General features: G+C 51.5%; 6 protein-coding genes across 6 annotated transcripts; 2 read left to right on the plus strand and 4 right to left on the minus strand.

The window, feature by feature from the left end:
- Positions 1 to 2,754: 2,754 nt before the first annotated feature.
- Positions 2,755 to 4,921, minus strand: GGS25DRAFT_531013 (Dehydroquinate synthase-like protein). The gene has a single exon (XM_049265450.1). It carries the CDS (start codon positions 4,585 to 4,587, stop codon positions 3,340 to 3,342), a length of 1,248 nt encoding a protein of 415 aa, XP_049118030.1. The 5' UTR covers positions 4,588 to 4,921; the 3' UTR covers positions 2,755 to 3,339.
- A 961-nt stretch (positions 4,922 to 5,882) lies between these two features.
- On the plus strand, positions 5,883 to 8,232 carry GGS25DRAFT_487269 (major facilitator superfamily MFS-1). The gene is made up of 4 exons (XM_049260704.1): positions 5,883 to 6,195; positions 6,258 to 7,123; positions 7,189 to 7,931; positions 7,997 to 8,232. Exons 1-3 carry the CDS (start codon positions 5,931 to 5,933, stop codon positions 7,723 to 7,725), a joined length of 1,668 nt encoding a protein of 555 aa, XP_049118031.1. The 5' UTR covers positions 5,883 to 5,930; the 3' UTR covers positions 7,726 to 7,931; positions 7,997 to 8,232.
- Positions 8,233 to 8,519: 287 nt separating this feature from the next.
- GGS25DRAFT_520863 (nucleotide-diphospho-sugar transferase) lies at positions 8,520 to 10,124 on the minus strand (the record flags this gene model as incomplete). The annotated part of the gene is made up of 4 exons (XM_049263959.1): positions 8,520 to 8,546; positions 8,617 to 9,786; positions 9,888 to 9,944; positions 10,059 to 10,124. The coding sequence occupies 4 exons, from the start codon at positions 10,122 to 10,124 to the stop codon at positions 8,520 to 8,522; spliced, it is 1,320 nt and encodes a 439-aa protein (XP_049118032.1).
- Positions 10,125 to 11,003: 879 nt separating this feature from the next.
- On the minus strand, positions 11,004 to 11,965 carry GGS25DRAFT_520864 (proteasome; the record flags this gene model as incomplete). Its single annotated transcript, XM_049263960.1, has 4 exons — positions 11,004 to 11,131; positions 11,191 to 11,609; positions 11,674 to 11,858; positions 11,942 to 11,965. The coding sequence occupies 4 exons, from the start codon at positions 11,963 to 11,965 to the stop codon at positions 11,004 to 11,006; spliced, it is 756 nt and encodes a 251-aa protein (XP_049118033.1).
- Positions 11,966 to 13,084: 1,119 nt separating this feature from the next.
- GGS25DRAFT_514042 (uncharacterized protein) lies at positions 13,085 to 15,937 on the plus strand (the record flags this gene model as incomplete). The annotated part of the gene is made up of 2 exons (XM_049262946.1): positions 13,085 to 13,091; positions 13,275 to 15,937. 2 exons carry the CDS (start codon positions 13,085 to 13,087, stop codon positions 15,935 to 15,937), a joined length of 2,670 nt encoding a protein of 889 aa, XP_049118034.1.
- A 997-nt stretch (positions 15,938 to 16,934) lies between these two features.
- On the minus strand, positions 16,935 to 19,267 carry GGS25DRAFT_531025 (uncharacterized protein). Its single transcript, XM_049265451.1, has one exon. It carries the CDS (start codon positions 18,982 to 18,984, stop codon positions 17,020 to 17,022), a length of 1,965 nt encoding a protein of 654 aa, XP_049118035.1. The 5' UTR covers positions 18,985 to 19,267; the 3' UTR covers positions 16,935 to 17,019.
- Positions 19,268 to 19,415: the final 148 nt, after the last annotated feature.

Below are 19,415 nucleotides of genomic sequence, written 5' to 3' on the forward strand. Positions count from 1 at the left end.
TGGTTGTGGCTGTGCCCGCTATATCTCCTATTGCCTCTATTAAGTCTAGGCCCTACATATCTAGCATGTCTAGGCAATTAGAACGATTGGGCCGAAGTTGGTTTGCTTGCCCTATCCATCCATCCATCCATCAAAAGCTATCCTATCCATCGAAGGCCTCCCAGGGGTTTTGTTTTTGCCACTCCACTATGTTCCGGAACATTGCCCTTTTTGATCTCTGGCCTCATTGCTCATCATCCGTGACAAATGCCCAATTCCCTCCCTCCCTACAATGATTTTTCCTCTTCTCCCCTTTTTGAATTCCTGTCTATGACTCGACCAATTCTTCATTTCACTTCTTTACCCCTTAGGCTTGGGCGGAATCGTCGGCAACCACACACACACGCACACAAGGAACGCTTCGGCCATATACTTACATACAATTTGTCAGATGACACATTCTTTCGCCCCTCCGAAAAGGGAGAAAACGACCCCGGGGCGGGCAAATCACAAGTCCGGAATGGAACGGGGGGAAATTTCTTTGGCAGGTCGTAGGGCGTGAAAAAAAAAGAAAAAGCCCCTGCAAATTGCTAACAGGTTGCGGGAATATTGGCAGCAAGCGCCCAATCTAACTACTACCTGGTAATTATCTGCCCAGGCTTGTATTGTACATACATTATGTACGTTGTAGAAGCCATTAACCGCACGCCTCTCCTTCGATGATTACTACTTAGGGATGTAGGTACTGTACCGTACCGGTGGTAAATTTTTGTAAGTCCGACAACAACCACATCACACACCCAACTTGGACCTTGGAATTTACCTGCCAGGTAATTATCTAGAAGCTACTTGTCTTCCACCGGCCTCCACATTGATAATATCAGTACGACTTATTGGGTGTACACAAACAAGTAAGGTAGGTAGGTAGGTAGGTATGATACAGGTAGGCTGGCTGGATGTTACAAGCTCCAACAAATGCCGTCCCGTCCGGCAAGTTTCACCGCCGTGGGCTGCTGTGACTCACCGACGCCTTAGACTCGGATTCCCTTGAACAATTGGCAAGCAACCCTCAGGGCTTAGAACCGCTCGCTCGCTTCGGGCAGAAATCAACGAATGGAGTAAAAAAAAAGGAGGGGCCCTTAGGATTTCACACACACACGATGTCGCCACAGCACACTGCTGACTGGGATTCTAGGTCGTCATAGGCGATCGCGATATTACGACGACCGACCCAGGACAGCGAACGACGGTTTCTTAGGTACCTAGCGATGGATTTTAGCTGGCGAGGGCAAAGTAAAACAGATTGGGTGCCACGAAACCATTCGCTGGACTCACTTTTGTGCAATTCACCAGTTAAAACAAACCGTGACTGCGCTCACGTTGGAGGCAAACAGCAGGCAGCAGCCTCGCAATCTACAACAGATATCCGCCTCCCACTACCACTACGACGCTGAGGAGGCGTGGGTTGTCGGTATCGGTGTCGATATTGGTAATGGGTGAGTGAGGACAAGAGCGATAGATACCCCGGACGAGTTATTATCGATCCGGGCATTTCGGCAGATTCGCCATCGCAGCAGCGACGCGTTCTCCCACGCGGGCCTAAATCACCTAACCTACATACCTAGGTTAGCACAGTCCTCGAGAGGCTGCCAGCGCTATTTGTCCGCCACACCCAAGTGCCGCGTCACACGTCAGCCTACCTACCCAAAGTATTTGCCAGCCTCATCTTGGTACATCCCGCGAGGCTATGAATCTGTGCTACGCTTTAGGCCCCCAACGTCGCGCACTAGCTCGATCCGCAAGGACGGACGGCCATCTATCAATATGGAGGTAGGTAGTAGGTAGGGCAGTGCGACGTTTGACGTCCCATTCATTTCATCTATCCATCTCTCCATCTACCATAGGAGGCATTACCCGCCCTGTTGGTATCACACCAAACCAGTGATCACTTTAGTCTCATTATGAGTCACCTGGAAATGAAATCTTAGGCGCACACCCCCCTGAGCTTCGGTTCGGTAGGTACGTAAAACTCAAATTGTTGGTATCAGGTGTATACATTTCAGGACAAAAAGAAAAAGTGTCGACAGTGTCAGCGCACTGGGCCCATCCATCTCTTTAGTAACCTATGTATGTAGTCAGAGCCGAGCCGAGATCTCTGGGGTGGCTGGGGCATTTTTGTCCGTCGAGATCCCTACCAACTCCGGGCCAAAAAAAAAAGAAAAGGTCGAGTCGAAGGAGGCCGCGGGAGGATCTGTGTTCCCGTCACACAAATAAAACTAGGTAGGTAGTCATCACCAACTGTCCCGTTGCGCGTTTGGGCTCTTGTCTGTCACCTATCACCTCCCAACGGGGTTACGAGGCAACCCGCAGGAACAACGTAATGTGACTCTTTCTAGCGTCGGGAATTTGCTCGCACTCACAATGGTAATTGCTTGGGTAGGTACCAGGTAGTGATTGCTGGACAATGGCCACCCTCGATCCTGAGATTGCGTCCCGTCGGCTTGGTTGGCCTAAGTCCGAACTCCTCCATCTATCGAGTGAAAGCGATGAAGGGTTGGACGGCTCGTTAGATTATGCCGTCTGGGCTGACTGTACCTTTGGCGCGCACAACCCCAAGCAGGTATGTAATACAATATATCTAGGTTACCTAGGTACCTACATACAACTGGGAATTACATAGTTACTTTCAAGTAAGCTAATAAATTTGCTATTCCGTCGAATTAAATGATGAAGTTAAATTACAGTAAGTGTGTAGAATCAATAAGACGCCGCCAAGTTCATTTAGCTTCCAATTCGTTACCGAATCATAGACAGAGATGTGAGATCTCATCACGGTCGTAGAGTAAAACTTCAGATAACATCACAATGATCTTCCACTCCACCACCCGCCTAGTAGGGACTCAGTATACAATAGTTAGGCACCGTAGCGGGGACCCCCTATCCGTTAGAGTCATTCCTGCTGAAGAGATGTTTAAGATGATGATCATGAATATGCATCCATCATATTCGTGTCGAGTCTCTTAGAATGAGATGCACATATCCTAGGTAGGAAATAAAGAGGCACATCCATGCCCCCTACCTAGTATTTACGCTGGCAGGAGCCCGTGATCACGATGGTCGATAAAAATCTCATCGCCCTTGGTACAAAGAAAAGACCAGGACTCTATGCGAAGGCAAATGTCCGATCAAATCGAATAGCATTTAACTTCCTTCCAAATGAGTGCTACAACGGCCTACCTACGTTACTACCAAGTAGGAAGTCTACCCCTGAATGCCTACTTGCGCAGGTGCCTACCCAGCTAACTACAAAGCCACACATCACCACATGCAGCTCACTCTTTTCTTCCTCCACCTACCCACCTACGCCGCCATCTTCAATATCTCAACGATACCCTCCTTATCCAGCTTCACCGGGTTTACCATGGTACACGGATCCGTCAGCGAGTTATCCGCCAACCCACCGAACCTCTCGCTACCAATCTTGAAAGCACCCAAGCTCTGAGGCAAGCCCAGCTTGCCGACAAACCTCGCCACCAGATCCCCGGGGTTCACCTCCTCCCTCTCAGCATCCTCGAGCCCCAGCGCCCTGACGACAGCAGCCTCGTCCCAGAACGCCGCCGCCGCCCGCCGCAGCGCGCCGCGCACCGTCTCGTCGCCGTGCGCCCAGTTGTACCGCATGACGCACGGCAGCACGACGCAGCTCGTCTCGCCGTGGCCGACGCCCAGCGGGCCGAGCTGGTGGCCGATGCCGTGGCTGGCGCCCATGCCGTTGGCGAGGCTCGTGACGCCCGTGCGGACCGCGAGCTGCGTCTGCAGGCGGGCGTCGCGGTCGTCCCACTGCTCCTTCGTGCGCAGCAGGCCGGCGAGCAGTTGCTGCAGGGCGCGGGCCAGCGCCGCCGTCTGCGCCGGGGTGGCGGTGGCGAGGTTGCCGTACATGCCCTCGACGCAGTGGTCGACGCCGCGCATGCCGGTCGACAGCCAGAAGCGCGCCGGCGTCGACACGGTCAGCGCGGGGTCGAGCACGACGAGGTCCGCGGTCATGGAGGCGTGGAGGAGGTTCCGCTTCTCAAAGGTCTTCATGTCGGTGCCCGCGGCGGCGGGAGTGTACTCGCCGCCGGACAGGGTGGTCGGCACGTTGATGACTGGGATCGTGGCCGGTTCTACATCCGGGGGAGAGTTGTGCATGTTTCTAAGATCCGCCTTGCACTTTGCCCAGAGCGCATCGACGCCCGACAGATCCGACACATTGTTTGCCAGAAAGAAGCGCGCGAGCTTGACGCCGTCGGTGATGGATCCAGCGCCCAAGGTAATGATGAGGTCTGGGTTCTTGGCCTTTAAATCCTCGGCGAGAGCGAATATGTCCTCCCACGGAGTGTGTGGAAGGATTCCATAACGAACGCCGACAATCTTGTCACCGAGCGCTGTCTGGAGGGTTGTGAAAGCGTCTGTCTTGCTGATAGACCTGGACACAACAATGTAGATGCGCGAGGCGTGGAAGGTATTCTCGGCGTGGTGTGCACAGGCCTTGTCGAAGGGTAAACCGTGCGAGAGGTAAGGTTTGGGCTGTGATGGGAAAGCTGCGTTATAAGATTCACCCGGAGCAGCCATCGTTGTTTCAACTTGTTTCGACTTTTTAATCTGGAAGGTTGATGGTGAAGTGACGACGGTAGGACATCATCAACCCCTTTTAAAGAGATCAAGAAGCAAGAGATCACATGGCATGACGGAGCCGGTGCGCTTTTAATCAGATACTTGATTGGATATAAGGTGAGTTCCTGATAATCTCCGTAAAGACCGTAAAATGCTCATCTTTTGAAAGGTAGGAAAATATGGAAAACCGTGATGTTCTTCTATATCTGGTGTCGTGCATTGGTCTAGACTTGCATAAGATGGCTCGGACTGTATCAATGCCCGGTTGTGCTATCTAATCCCACAGATCCATCTGTCTGCATCTGAGTGCCAGGCTTTTACGAGAACTCAGCTCTTCAAGGAGTTCCATGATGGGACGAGAACAAGTGAGCGAAGGTTATGAAGAGGTGAGTTTGGACACTTAGTCTCATTTATAGTCAGGCCAAACCAACTACTGGGCCAAACCCTAAGATGTATTTCTATTATAAGGATCCTCTTGACTGCCCACGTCTGGGGATTGAGAACAAAAGTTCTATTTCCCACGTTATCATCTGGTGTGATATACCGGAACCGAATCGGGTATTCAAGGCCACATACCTGGCATCCAATCATCGTTGCTTGCTTGCTTGCTTGCTTCGAACATAGGTACCCATACAGCAGATCATAGGATCAATATTCTGATTACAAGTGAATGGAATAATTTATTATAAGAAATTGGAAGAATTAGATAGGCATCAGGTAGGTGGGATACTTTCGCCCAGAACACCCTCAGTACTCAGTTCTAACATGTACTACGTACCTAGCCAACCTGTTGAACACACCACCAGCGGATATCCCCAGAGACATCCTAAAGGGGCTTGTTTAAATCTGTTTATATATCAGCAAGTGCAATTCCTCGCGCAAGGAGAAACGTGACCTAGACTCCCTTCTCCTCCTCCTACCTAGCTAGCCGGACGCAGCATCTCCCTCCTGCTGAACCCCATCCCATCCCATCCCATCCCAAATGCAGCGCCGCCATGTCATTCACGGACTCGCTTTTCCGAAGCTCCATCTGGAGTTTTGAGACCCAGGACATCGTCCTCCGGCGCCTGAGCGAGCTCTTCGCCTCGCCTTCGCCCAACCCCAACCCCAACGAACCCACAATAACAACCACAACTGGAATGAACGACGACAACAATCCTCCTTCCACACTAGAAGACGTGTCCAGATTCTCCATCAGCAGCGACGACGACGACGACGACGATCCGCCACCCGTCTCCCTGCGGTCCCTGAGCGGGGGCATTGTTGCATCCCTGCAGTCACGACGAAGCTCGCCGCAGCAGATGGCGGCGGCTCGTGACAAGTCGCTGCCACCCGTTCCGCGGGCGCATAGCATGGGGAGGAATCAGCGGCGCCACACCAGCAGCCTGATTAGCTCGGGGCTCTACGCCATCGACGAGATATCCTGGCCGATGCCTCCCGGAATGAGTCTGCCGCCGCTGTCGCCGTCGGCGCCGGAGGAGACGCCGACCTACTTGGTGGACAAGATGTCGAGGCTCCACGTGTTCACGTATGTTGCGACGATCTGCATGGCGCTACTCTGCACCCGTAAGTTCTATGATATGATGTACTGGCGGCTTTATGTGCGACATTCGCTAACATAGGCCTAGAAATCGGAATCGGCCAGACCCTGGCCACTCTGCGTGAAATAGGGGCTAGCTTCGACATCACCAACACAAGCGATCTGACCTGGAACTTAGCTGGGTACACACTGGCAATCGGCACCTTCATCCTCCTAGCAGGCAGACTGGGCGACGCGTACGGCTACAAGCGCGTATTCCTCATAGGCTTCGTCTGGTCTGCAGTCTGGTCTGCCATATCCGGGATCTCGGTCTACTCAACCCATTCCCTGTTCACCGTCTCCCGGGTGCTCCACGGCGTCGGCGCCGCGCTTTCTCTGCCCAACGGCTTTGCCCTTCTCGGCTCGACGCATCCTCCGGGGCCGCAAAAGGCACTGGCGTTCACCTTGGTCGCAGCCATGGCGCCCATCGGCCTCGTCGTCGGCGCGCTGAGCGCAGGTCTCCTCGCGCTGGCATGGTGGCCGCTGGCCTACTGGGCCTTCGCGCTGATGCTGCTCATCATCGCCGGCGCGGGATACTTCGCGATCCCCCAAGTCATCCAGAAGAACGCGATGCCCGCTACCATGCGCGACGCAGTGCTGGAACTCGACATCCCCGGGGCTGTCGCCGGGATATCCAGCTGGGAGCTGATATGCTTTGCCTGGAACAAGACGTCCCAGGTGGGGTGGAAGGAGCCGTATATATGGCTCGCGCTCATTTCCGGTGCGCTGTTCGCGACGCTGTTCGTGCTGGTCGAGAGATACCACGCGCCGAAGCCGCTGGTGCCGTTCCATGCGCTCTCGTCGGACACGTACTTAGCCCTGCTTGTAGGTGCGTGTGGGTGGTCGTGCTTCGGGATCTGGATCGCTTATACCTGGCAGTTTGCCGAAAACATCCGCCACGCCTCTCCCCTTTTGGTATGTCTCGATACCCTGATGCGATAGCAGCTTAAAAGCAGTAGCTGACCTCAGGATAACTCTAGACTACAGCATATGTCACCCCATGTATTGTGATTGGCGTTTTAGCCACGGGGTCATCTGGCTTCCTCCTCCAGCACCTACGGCCCTCCATCGTCATGCTGCTATCTCTCCTAGCATTTACTTTAGGATCCGTGCTCATCGCCACAATGCCCCGTGTGCAAACGTACTGGGCTCAGCTATTCCTCTCCGTGCTCGTCATGTCCTGGGCCGTCGACACAAGTTTCCCCGCCATAACCCTAGCGCTATCGCATTCCATCGAACGGCAGCACCAGGGCATCGCAGCTAGCCTGGCTAGCACTGTATTCTACTATAGCTTTTCACTCGGGCTGGGGGTTGCTCGTACCGTGGAATCCTACGTGAATAGAGGCGATCAGTCTACGCGGGGCAAGTTGAGAGGGTATAGAGCTGCGTTATATACTGCAGTTGGCCTGGCCGGATTGGGCCTGCTCATCTGCGTTGCGATCCTATTAAAAGCTCAGTTCCGAAGGCGAGCGGGATGCAGGAACTGCAGAGGAAATCAGGGGAAGCAGGAGATCTAGGCCGGCCATCTCATCGAGTAAATCAATATCACTATAGGATGGGTCGATATTTATACTATGCATGAGTTCGGTTATAATAAAAGGGGCAGAGAAAAGCCTCTGCATTTATCTACTGGGCCGTTGTTGTCTGAATAGGCGAGACCTTTATTGGACTCGTAGAGCCATACAGGGCCCGGGACTGACCGGCTTTGGTTTCTATGCCCCTGGTAAGTCTGCTTTGCTCTCATTCAAAGAAGCTCTCAATCACTAATGGAATTCCAATGCCCTCTAGTGTAGCTAGACATAGGCATTTACTGTAGCACCGAACTCTTAAATACCTACATGGGTAAATGGCTACTACACCCTCGAAAGGATAGACCCAGCCATATAAATGTTGGGAAATCACCTGGGGGGACAAAGTTTGTGAAGTCTTTGTTGCGTTTTGGTAACGCCGGCACCCTGTGTCGATCCCTTAGGGGAGGAATTTAACAATATATTGAGATTGAATTGCACACTACGAATAGGAGGTGAAATACGAGCCCAAGTTGATCATGTTGGGAATTATATAATTTGCTGACCATCTTACATGGTAGACTACCTAGGTAATAGGTAGATACTATGTAGGTAGGTAGATAGCTAGTAGTCCCGTAGGTATCATCACCATTACCGTACCTTTTCTTTTGTTGCCCCGTCCATTACACCGAAGATGGAGTCAACCACCGACCGCGTTTCCAAATCGGAAATGCATATTTCATAGAAAGATCAGAGGACTGTAAGTGACTAACCTAGATCTAAACCAGCGAAAGTCCTGCCCCTTACATGATGACTTCATTAGCGACATCCTGCGTAGTTACGTTAGCCAAATTTGATATAGTCGGATATGCTAGCTTAAAGCCAGGAACGGGGACTTACCCTCTTCAATTCCTTGAATGGCAAGCAGACACAGTTCTGCACGCGGACCTCGTCTCCAACTCCACATTCCTTGCCTAGGATGGTGATGCTCTGGACCTTAACACCATTCTTCACAATGCTGGTCGAATGGCTTGTGACAGGTGTAGGCGTGCCTTCGACACGCGCCCAGGCGCCCACTCGGCTGTTCCAGCCTACAATGGAGTACAGCACACAAGCATCGTGCTTGATTTCTGCGTCCTCCAGAACAATAGACTCCTTAACTCTGGCGCCAGGACCGACTGTTGCCCGGGGTCCAATGGACACGTTAGGGCCAAGTTTGGCGGTAGGATCGACATGTGCAGAAGGGTGAATGAACACGGGGGGTATCACGTTAGGAGAGGGCTTAGCAAGCTCGGTAGATCCTGTCTGGTAGGCTTGCTGTAGGTATAGTGCATTAGCTGGGACGGCGGAGCCAGCTGTCTTGATTTGACGCCAAAAGTCCTTAGTTTCGTACACAAAGAACTGCTTGCTGTCTGCGAGATCACTCAGAATATCCTGTTCCAGGCGTATAACCTCATTCTTGCGCTCTTCGTCGTCGTCTGCCATGAAACTTGACTCCAAGTTTTCAGAAGAGGGATAAGACACCAGTCGAGGTCGGTCGGTTCTTCGCTTAATAGCGGTCTTAATGCTCGGGAAAATGGCGTCGACGCTGAAGAGATATACACCGCAGTTGATCAGATTCGATATATGGCTCTCTGGCTTCTCAACATAATGCAGAACACGACGAGAGTGCGAATCCGACACAATGCATCCGAAATTGGTGGCAGCATCCTCGCCTACTCGAGTACCCAAAATTACGGCTTCTGCATCTTTATCGTCGAATAGTTTGGCCATCTCGTTGAGGGGGAAAGAGCAGCACACATCAGAGTTGAGGACAAAGATGCGCTCAGGTCGGCCCTTGAGGATAGCATCTCGGAAGTGGTACAGGCCACCTGCGGTACCTAAGGCTTGATATTCTCGAAGGTATTTTATGGGAAGGTTAGGGAATTCGGAGGCCGCTTCCTTGATGAAGTCTTTGAAGACAGATTCGTCGTAGTAGCCGATCATGCAAACCTCTTGGATCTCGGGCACTTTGGCAATGGCAGTCAGACAGTGCCAGACGATGGGATGGCCGGCAACGTCGAAGAGTGGCTACGTGTTTACTATTAATACCATGCAAGTTGCATTGAAAAAAGAATAATAGGAAGTAGATACGACAAGAAGAGAAGGATGGGGGAATATAGTATAGGTACCTTTGGGACATCGAGCGATAGAGGGCGGAACCTGGTTCCTCGTGAAGGACCACCGACCTGTAGGCGATCTTTGTTAGTGGGGGAGAGTTTTCATATATTTTCATATACGTTCTTGTACGTTCTTGTACACGTTCGAAAGGTGAAGGTGATGAATTTATGGGTTGCGCGTACCAGAATAACGGCCTTCGTGCCCTTACCACTACCACCCGTCTTTTCTCGGATCGGAACTTGAAGCATAATGACGGTAATTGGGTATATAATAAAAGAAGACGAATATTGTTCGAATTGGTCTTGAAAGACAAAAAGGTCAACTGTACTCAAGTGTTACTGCACGATGTGTAAAATGTATGTAAAATGGTACGAATCCGCTCAAGTTGTTTTTATTTGGCGGGGCAGTAGTTAACTAAAAGTATTGTTGTTTAGTGAATTCAGCGTCAGTGAAAACCCCTGGAGCCTGACCAGAAGGACCTGAAAGTCTTGGGTTCATGCAATTGTCCAAGCTCATTGGGGGAACTACCTAAATACAACAGGGATAAAGACAGCAATCACAGTGAATCACTGGCACGGCACCACGGACATGCGTGCTCAATGTGGAGACGCTAATTGGTTTCCAACTCTCTAATTTGGGTCCTAAGGTTCTCCAGGGCTAGGTTAGCGGAGGAGAGCCACAGGCTCCAGGCTGGTTGGGAACTTGGGAGTTGTTGCAGACTGCAGTACCTAGTAGGGATAGTTACTAGATATGTAACATAAACTTGACCGGTGCCTCCAAATATGCACTTACTTGCATATGTAAATATCATCATGTTAACATCCACATACACATCATACTAGGCACTTAGCAGGTGACCATGAGCTTTGAACTACATACCTAACCCTCATCTTGAGATCTCTCATTATCATATTCCAGTTCCAACTCGCTCCTGAGTGGTAACTACCTAGATGACCTCATGCAACGACTCATGCAACGACGCAGAAACTCGCAACGTTGGTTGCAATGATACGTTGACCTTAGTGCCTAGATTGTATTCATATAAGTGGTATTGATACACGATCGATTCCACCTACATCTAATAGCTTATGTATGTATGGGTGGCATCTAGGAATCAGAGATCTGATCTATTTATCTTCCGCACTCTCGTCCTTTGCTAGATCATGCTCTTTTAGGAGCGCCGTGATCTCGTCCGCACTCCAAAGTCGGTGGTAGATCTTGCCATCCGGGGTTTGTCCTACAGTCGCAAATTCAACTACAAACATTGATATTAGTATATGAGAATGCGCCGTCACTTAGGCATGGGGAACTCACTCTTCTCGCTACTCAGCTTAGTTGAGTCCATCGTCTTGCTTAGCACCTTGACTGCCATGCCGCATGCCTCTTTCAATGTGCAGTCTTCCTTGTAGTCTTGCTTCAATAAACTCGAGGCACTCGCATTGTTGGCACCTGCGCTTGTCGCTTTCCACCCGCCATAGTTACCTGAGGGGTTGCTCAGGTAGAGCTGGAATTGTCGCTGAGGGTCCCATCCTGCGTATATGAAGGATACACCGAACGGTCGTAGGCCACCGTGTTGAGTGTAACCTTGCTTGAGATCGCATAGTCTCCGCACTAGCTGTTCGCACGGGATGTCTTCGTTGTAGGTGAGGAGATAGCGTTGTGCGGCTTGTCGGGCATAGTTAATGAGGATGTTGGCATCTGCCGTCATGCCGGCTACTGCACAGATCATGTTACTGTGGAATGTTAGCATTATGGTCCCAAGTAAAGCTTAGCCATAGGCAAGAACATGATACATACTCGTTCAAGATGTAAAGCTTTTCGGCAGAGGTGTCTTGCTCTAATAGCTTCGACGTAACCTTGCGCTCTGCGGCCAGGACAATGCCGTCCTTGGCGAGAATTCCGATGGCAGTTCCGGCATGAGATATAGCTTCGAGCGCATACTCGACCTGGTACAAGCGACCTTCGGGCGAGAAGATTGTAGTCTGTCCTATGAGTAAGTGTACATACGTAAAATATAATCTTATCGTAGACGTTATGGGATAGGTAATGAGCTCCTCAAGCTTACTCTAGAATCGTAACGGCGAGACATGGTGAACAAGTTCGGCCGTGAAAAATTAGACAGTTACGAAGGAGTATCAACGCCTGATACTATTTGAAGTTGTAACGGTTGTTGAAAATGGGAAGTTTTGGGTTGGTATTAGGTAGGTAGTAGGTATTGTTTAGTTGGTGGATTGCTGCGAATTGAATTCCGGGAAGCTGGAAAGGCTGTAGCATACCTACGTACTAGGTACCTGCCTTCAAGGCTGGCAGTGGCAGGCTGGCAGCTAGGCAAGAGCTTCCGACGCGTACAATTCAACTGCTAACTAGCACCGTTGACATGTAGAAGCTTAAAGCCGCTGTGGCTAGTGCCCCACCTGCCCACCTGGTACTAGTGGGATATCATGTACCTAGGTACCTTTGTTCGTTCTTTCAGTGTGAATGCCGAGGCCCGTGCTCAATCATCCCCCCCCCCGATCTTTAATTTTTTTTTTCTTCCCTTGACGGTTCAACCTCCCAAAGGCTAACTAAAAGCTACATAATTATGTAGCTAGCTCTTTACCTACCCCATCCGAACTCTCCACTCGCGATCCTTTTCCCCCCATCTCTTTACCGCAACAACAATCGCCGGTCCACGTCACGATACCTGGATACAACATCGCACTACTCACAAAGCGTCGCGCATTATTCTCTATGGCATCCATCTTGTTCACTAACTACTAAGAAGTAGGGTGCTATTGCGTTGCTCGCTTTCAATTACCCGCGAGAGAATCATTTCTTCAGAAGCCTTACCTTTGGCTCGTCGCGTGTTGATCGCTACTTGCGCGCCAACGTCACCAATTGCAGCCACCACCAACTATACCAGCCCTCTATTCAAACAAGCTCTACCTAACCCGGACCATCCAAGGAAATCAAAAAAGCTAGGTTTTGTTTGGTGCTAAAGGGGCTTGGAAGTCAAGGATCTTGGTCACTTTACCTATCTTTTGTCTTCTTCTCAGACTATAGATCAACCCAGCTCCGTAGAAGTCATGGTTGTCTGACGAGTACTGCTCCCCAATTGCCTTCCAACTCGCAACGTAGACTCAAGACTCATGCGATCCTGAGCAACCTCGAACTAGAACTGTGTACTATACTTGAACCAACCAAAATTTGAGCTTTGTCTACTGTCGAGATGTCAGGTAAGCGTACTTCCTACCAGAGGTCTACAACAAGCGGCTTGCATGAAGAAAAAAAAAACACTTCCACTATCGCCATCCACTACCAAAAAAGACTTCAGCCGCAGCACCTCTTTATTCATTCCATTTCTAAGGCCCAATTCAACTGTTTAGTACACAGACTAACAATTGTCCGCAACTCTATAGGTGAACCAGAACCTCGTCGATCTGTGCGTGCCACCAAAGGTCAACACACGAAAGCCTTTGATCAGCTAGAAAACGGACCCGAACCCCCTAAGAGGCGACAGTCCAAGAAGGGAAAGAAGGCGGCTGAGAAAGACGAAAAACATGACGAAGATGAAGAAATTATTCGATGTATCTGTGGCGCGACAACGCAAGACGATGACGATACGAATGAGCCCTGGATTGCGTGTGATAAGTGTGGTGCTTGGCAGCATAATGTGTGTATGGGGATGAGTGTTTTCACCGAAGACTTAACTAGAGATTACTTCTGTGAACAATGCGCCCCCGATGATCATAAGCACACCCTTGAAGCTATGAAGAAGGGGGAAAGGCCATGGGAAGGCCGTCGCCAAAAGTATGAGGAGGACAAGAAGCGGAAGAAGGGTGGCAGGAAGGGCAAAGCTAAACGCCTCAGTGATCCGAAAGACCGTGCCTCCCCAAGTGCTATAAATACTATGAATGCTAAGCCCAAGGCTTCACCAACGCCAGACGCTAAGAAGGAAGATCCCGTAACAGAGCCCGTAATGAAGGCGAAACGCAAATCTCGCGACCATTCCCAGGGACCACAGATCAAGCATCGAAAGATATCAGAGGCCCAAGCAGTTTCAGTGCCAGTGCCAGTTCCAGCTCCAGCTTCAGCCCCGACTCCAACGACACCAGCAGCACCAGCAGCACCAGCAACACCAATAGCTCCAGCAGCTCCAGCAGCTACAGCTGCTCCAGTAGCACCACCTGCTCCATCGGTTCCCGATTATACTCCTCCTAGCGATCTCTCGGATAGCATCCAGAAACTTGAAGATAGTCGAAAACAGGCTGCCATAGCCTTACAAGGATCGCTTGATGTTGCGGTTGACTTAACAGAGAAGAAGGGGCTCTACTCCATCCCCCAAGGTTCAACCAAGAAGAGTGTGACGGAACGCCTGGCACTCGAGATTGAGCGAGCGTTTCAAGATACACACGCCAACCATTCACAACTTCGTACCCTCATGTTCAGTTTGAAGAACAACGTCGAACTTGCGTCGCAGGTGCTCAACAGGTCGTTGCCACCTACGTCATTTGTAGTGATGACTAGTGATGAGCTTGCAACCAAAGAATTGCAGCGTGAGACAGCGGAGATGAAAGCACGTGCTGAGAAACAAGCGATCCTAATCACAGAGGATGCACCTCGAATTCGACGAACTCTGAAGGGGGAAGAAGTGGTCGAGCCATATCATCTTGTTGCTGACTCAGATGACACTCCATCGACTTTACGCCGTCAAGCTGTGCGAGAGGCGAGTGATGCAAAACATTCAAGCAATGAGCTGGCTAACTCCACGCACATGAGGTCAAACTCTTCAAGCGGGCCTCTTCGAGTTGATACTCAAGTATCGCAGCAATCGCCAAAGAGATCCGATTTTGATATTGGCAAAGTCTTCTCTAGCGTGCGCTCACCGTCGACGCCACATCCGAGACGAGCTTCTACGCACGTTCAGTCTACTGGACCAGGAGATGATCCCGAGGTAGACCGATTGCTTCAAGAGGATGGCAATGAGTCTCCGCCATATTCGCCAAGCGAGAATATTGACCCTGACATTGTCTGGTGTGGTCCGTTAAAAATGACCAACGTAGCGGAGATTGAAGTTGTTGCTAAATATGCGGGTGGTGCTGATCTAAGCAAGGTGAGAGGTATTGCTTGGAAAGATCTAATCCCGCCTGTAATCACGGTGTGTGGTCGCGTGGACGAAGAGAAGGGCACCCCTTACCTTTGTGGCCTACGATATAACAATCAGGTCGATTTAGTAATTACCAGGCTTTTGCCATCCCGCTCGGAGAACGCCAGTAAGCGAAAGGAATTTTTCGCTCTCATTGACTATTTTTTGTCCCGTCAACGATATGGCGTTGTAGGAGAGAAGAGGTCTGGCAATGTGCGCGATACATATCTAGTGCCTGTGCCGCCGGGTAATGGCCCAATTCCTGAGCCAATTCAAAATATCTGCGATCACCTCATTCCAGAGGATCGTCCTGAACCTATGCTACTTATGGTGTTCATCTATCGAGACGAAAAGCAAGCTCAGATACCTGTGGAGGAACAGCTATCTGAAATTCAGCTCGCCTCCTCAGTAACGTCAGCTCAAGGTGGACCGGCACACCTGTCACAGTCAGGCTCCGGTCCTTCATGGTCACCCGCAACCCCGCAAGGATCGATTTACAGCCAGACGCCAGTCCCTGCCCCGAGGATTCCAGGAATCGTCTCCCAGAATATGCCTCCGTACCAGGCTTCGCCAACGGCTCCGGCGATGGTGACTCAAGATCCTATGGTTCCTGTTCTACGGGCTGCGCAGGCTGAAGGGGAAGCTAAAGCTCGCGAAGTACTAGGTCCGCTTTTTGTGTGTTCGACTGTGGCCTTCTTGCTTCCCCATGCTGCTAGAATGAAGGAGGGGGAGTGGACTGCAGTGCGCAGAGCTCTTGAGCGTGATCCAAGGTCTCGAGACGACTTGAAGCTTTTGAGCAAGCTCTTAACTGATGAGGGGAACAACAACCGTAAGAGCGGGCCCCCGACGAACTCGGTATCATCTGGTGTCATTCAGAACACTCTTGCCGCCTCGGGCAATGAAGGGTCGCCGCCAGTGGCCCAGTCTCAGACTTGATTCTGTTGATTACTTAACCATTAGAACTTGTTCGCGTTGAGTCAATATTCCCCCCAAAGCAAGCAGAGTTTGGAAGTTTGTCTGTTACCTACTATTACAATTGATGAGACCTTGAATCGGGCCTGTGAGCTATTCGAACTTTTCGTTTGCGATTCCTTTAAAAGTGTATATGGATGAAAAGTATATGCAACTGATCGGTTCTGGGAGCGGCGAGTCTGGTCCAAAAACAACTTAAAAGCTAATTACCTGTTCATAACCTTTGCATTGCCCTGGCCCGTCTTATTCTTGGTGATATCAAGTTTAGCATCGATATTCTTCTCTGCTTGACAAAGGAAATTTAGCTGGGAGAAGCTTATCTACGACTTGTACGCTATGATCTGAAAATGACCAACACCTACTACTGATAAACATCAACGGTTAGTTCCCTAAAACCTAGACTCCGTCCCTATTATCCACTTAAGAGCTTAGAGCTGACGGAAGTGATACAGTGAAAATGAAAGAATAGTAGCACCACCTAGTACATACTAATGTTGAAAGAAACGTTGCTTACCTACCATCAGGGAAGCTCTATCTAGTACATATCTACTATTTGGCCTGGGATACATATCGCACTATAGGAGGAGGATACTTAGATATTGGCATTAGCTCTACGGCACATACAATTTTGCGATTTCTTTTTTAAATGCTGCTTATTCACTTAGCTACCTCACCAAGTTTGTGACACCATTTTAAGTGGCATAATGTATATATTAACAGCCGCTCCCCTTGCTTGTGTACCTATGCATTCTTTTTCATGTCTTTTTGTGTTTATCGTAAAGGACAGTGAGATCGCGTCACCAGTCCCCGGAGTCTGACTGGCTTGCTTGATCCAGGAATCCAGTTTGTTGCGATCCGCGTACACCAACCACGGCATCCATGATAGTGACTAGTCACCTAGGTCAGTAATCTGAACAAACTGACGAACTGTCGGAAGCGGAGTCCGGCACGGCAAGATCCGGCACAGCAAACCCCAACTTCGCAAACGCCTCGCAAAGCCCCGAGAGCGCTTCTCCTCCTCCTCCTCCTCCTCCTTTCCTCTCAACTCAGCCTCGGCTTCGGCTCGGGCTTGGGCTTGGGCGGTGGCGATCAAATCCGACAGCGGCTGCACCAGGTACCGCACCTTGACGTCCAGCACCGCCTGCGCCAGCGCGGGGGACGAAGTCGAGCGTCATCTCGTTGCCCTCCGAGACGCGGAACTTGGCGCCCTGCCCAGTTCTGGGCAGGAGGTCCGCGTACAGCGTCTCGAAGACGTCCGTGTACAGCGGCGCCGCGAGGTCCAGCACCGCGGGGTGGAAGCCCGCCGCCGCGTAGTCCGTGTACTGCAGCTCGCAGGGCCGGGTCTCGGTCTCGGCTGGTGGCCCGTGGGAGACGACCACGGTCCCGCCGTGCGCGACGCCGAGCCCGAAGACCGCCGGGCACGACGAGGAGGTGCTCGGGCGCAGGATGCGCCGGGCGCGGGCGAGGGCGGAGCCGAGCGAGGGGTAGGCTTTGCCGTTGATCGTCCAGGGCATGCGCAGGAACCGCGCGAGGGGGACGGGGGCGCCCGCGATGCGGATCGAGGCGCCGTACAGCTCCCGCAGCCGCGCGTGGCCGAGCAGACGGCCGTGGAATAAGAGGTGCAGGGGGGAGTTGAGGCAGTTGCCCTCCGGCCGCCGTGCGAATTGCTGCGTGAGATATACGCGGTACCCGCGCACCGCGTCCTCGGCCTTCGCCAGCTCGGCGTAGAGGATCCTCTCCGCGACGTCCCAGTCGCGGCCGCCCTCCTTCGCGAACGCGAGGCGGAGGTCGGACTCGGAGATGCCCGAGACGAAGGGATAGAGGAGCGTGTCGGACTCGAAGAGGCGCGGCACGGGGGTGTTGGGGTAGTAGTACTGGATAGCGAGCTCGGCGGCGTCTTTCTCCTCCCGGGCCCGCGAAGATTTCTTGCAGAGGATTTTGATGGGGTCCCGCCCCGTCGTCTCGACGAAGTAGAAGTCCTCGCTGGAGCCGAGGGGCAGCGGCTCGTTCGTGAGGGGGGCGGTGATGCGGCGGCGCTCGAAATCATGGTAGGCGGCCTCGGGGATGATGCCGAGCGGGGCCACGTTGGACGTGGACATGCTGGAGCGGTAGCTGTAGTCTCTGGTAGGAACGCCGTCGGATCCGGTAGTACTTCCGAATATAAATGTAGGCTCACTAGCAGCAGCAACAAGAGACTCGTCTGTTCCTGTTCCCGAGTCTAACGATTCAGCCGGTGATTCGTTTTCAGAAGTACCCTGGAGACCAGCGAGTTCCTGCTTTAGCCACTCCGCGTAGCGAGGGGAGAAGTAGTGCGATTTGGCAAAAGAGTCGACAGTTGCACGCTTCGACGTAACTTCTGCGTAATGCGCCAAAATATTCTCCTTGATCTTCCGCCCATGCCGCTCGTTTCTATGGCGCCAGTGCTTACACTGTTCGTATCCAAAGAGACATACTCCCGAAACAATCAAATCGGCGACGATCCCGAACGCCCCTCCTCCTCCTCGCGAGTTCTGCTGGGGTCCACTAGAGGCCGAGTAAACCCACTGGTCGTGCAGCCAGTACACCTTCTTCGAAAAGTCAACCGTCGACTGATGGATCTGATATGACGTAGCCGGACCCGGCCCTACTGTCTTATGCACGCGCTGATCTCTGTACGACAGGATGTTGAGCGACGTGCACATGTACTCGTCCCATCTCGGGTCGCGGAGTCCCGGGCGCGGCACCTGCAGCGCCGACTCCGCGCACTCTTCTCTCTCGATCCCCACCAGTGCTCTTAGGCGCTCGCGGCGGTACGTGAGATTGTGTAACTGATACTTCTCGTCGACGACGATCACGCCGTCCCACCCTCTAGGGGCGGCATTTTCTCCTTCTCCTTCTCCTTCTCCTTCTTCGAGATATAACCGGCTTCCGCCGAGGAAGATGGCAACGATTCTGGGAATAAACTCGTAGAGTATTTTGTCATCCAAAAAAGCGCTCCAGAGCTTCTGGATATGGTTTTCAAAAGAATCCATCTTTTCAAGGCTGTAGTGAGAGATCCGAATGAGGGTTTGCTGGAATATAGATCTGACTTTTTCTTTTTTTTTCCTAGCAACTTCTTACTACGTACCTCCCTCAATAGCCAGGCCCATACATACCTACTTGATATAAATGGTTGTCTTGAATTCTCATGTTGTGCTGGTAGGACACTTGGAGATCCAGATAAAGGGATTGTGCTGTGATATAAGAGGCCATTGTTTCTTGATTTTTGTTGCGATAGGTACTACAGTCAGATAGTTCTACCTACACTGACTATCCTCTATCTTACTTTATACATGCTCTACGTTCCCATTCTCCTGCTTACGCTGTGACTTTTTTAGTTGGTTACCTGGGTACCTACCTAGGTAGGTAGGTAGCTCGTTGGCCGGTATATTCAACGCCGTGGCAAGGGGGGAGGACCTGCCTG

The sequence above is a fragment of the Hypoxylon fragiforme genome (assembly GCF_022984875.1).
Source record: "Hypoxylon fragiforme strain CBS 206.31 chromosome Unknown GGS25scaffold_4, whole genome shotgun sequence".
NCBI lineage: Eukaryota > Fungi > Ascomycota > Sordariomycetes > Xylariales > Hypoxylaceae > Hypoxylon > Hypoxylon fragiforme.

Coding starts and splice junctions, on each gene's coding strand:
- GGS25DRAFT_531013 (XM_049265450.1), bottom strand. CDS start 4,587: ATGGCTGCTCCGGGTGAATCTTATAACGCAGCTTTCCCATCACAGCCC.
- GGS25DRAFT_487269 (XM_049260704.1), top strand. CDS start 5,931: ATGGCGGCGGCTCGTGACAAGTCGCTGCCACCCGTTCCGCGGGCGCAT. Junction 6,196..6,257: donor CATGGCGCTACTCTGCACCC/GTAAGTTCTATG, acceptor ACATAGGCCTAG/AAATCGGAATCGGCCAGACC. Junction 7,124..7,188: donor GCCACGCCTCTCCCCTTTTG/GTATGTCTCGAT, acceptor GGATAACTCTAG/ACTACAGCATATGTCACCCC.
- GGS25DRAFT_531025 (XM_049265451.1), bottom strand. CDS start 18,984: ATGGATTCTTTTGAAAACCATATCCAGAAGCTCTGGAGCGCTTTTTTG.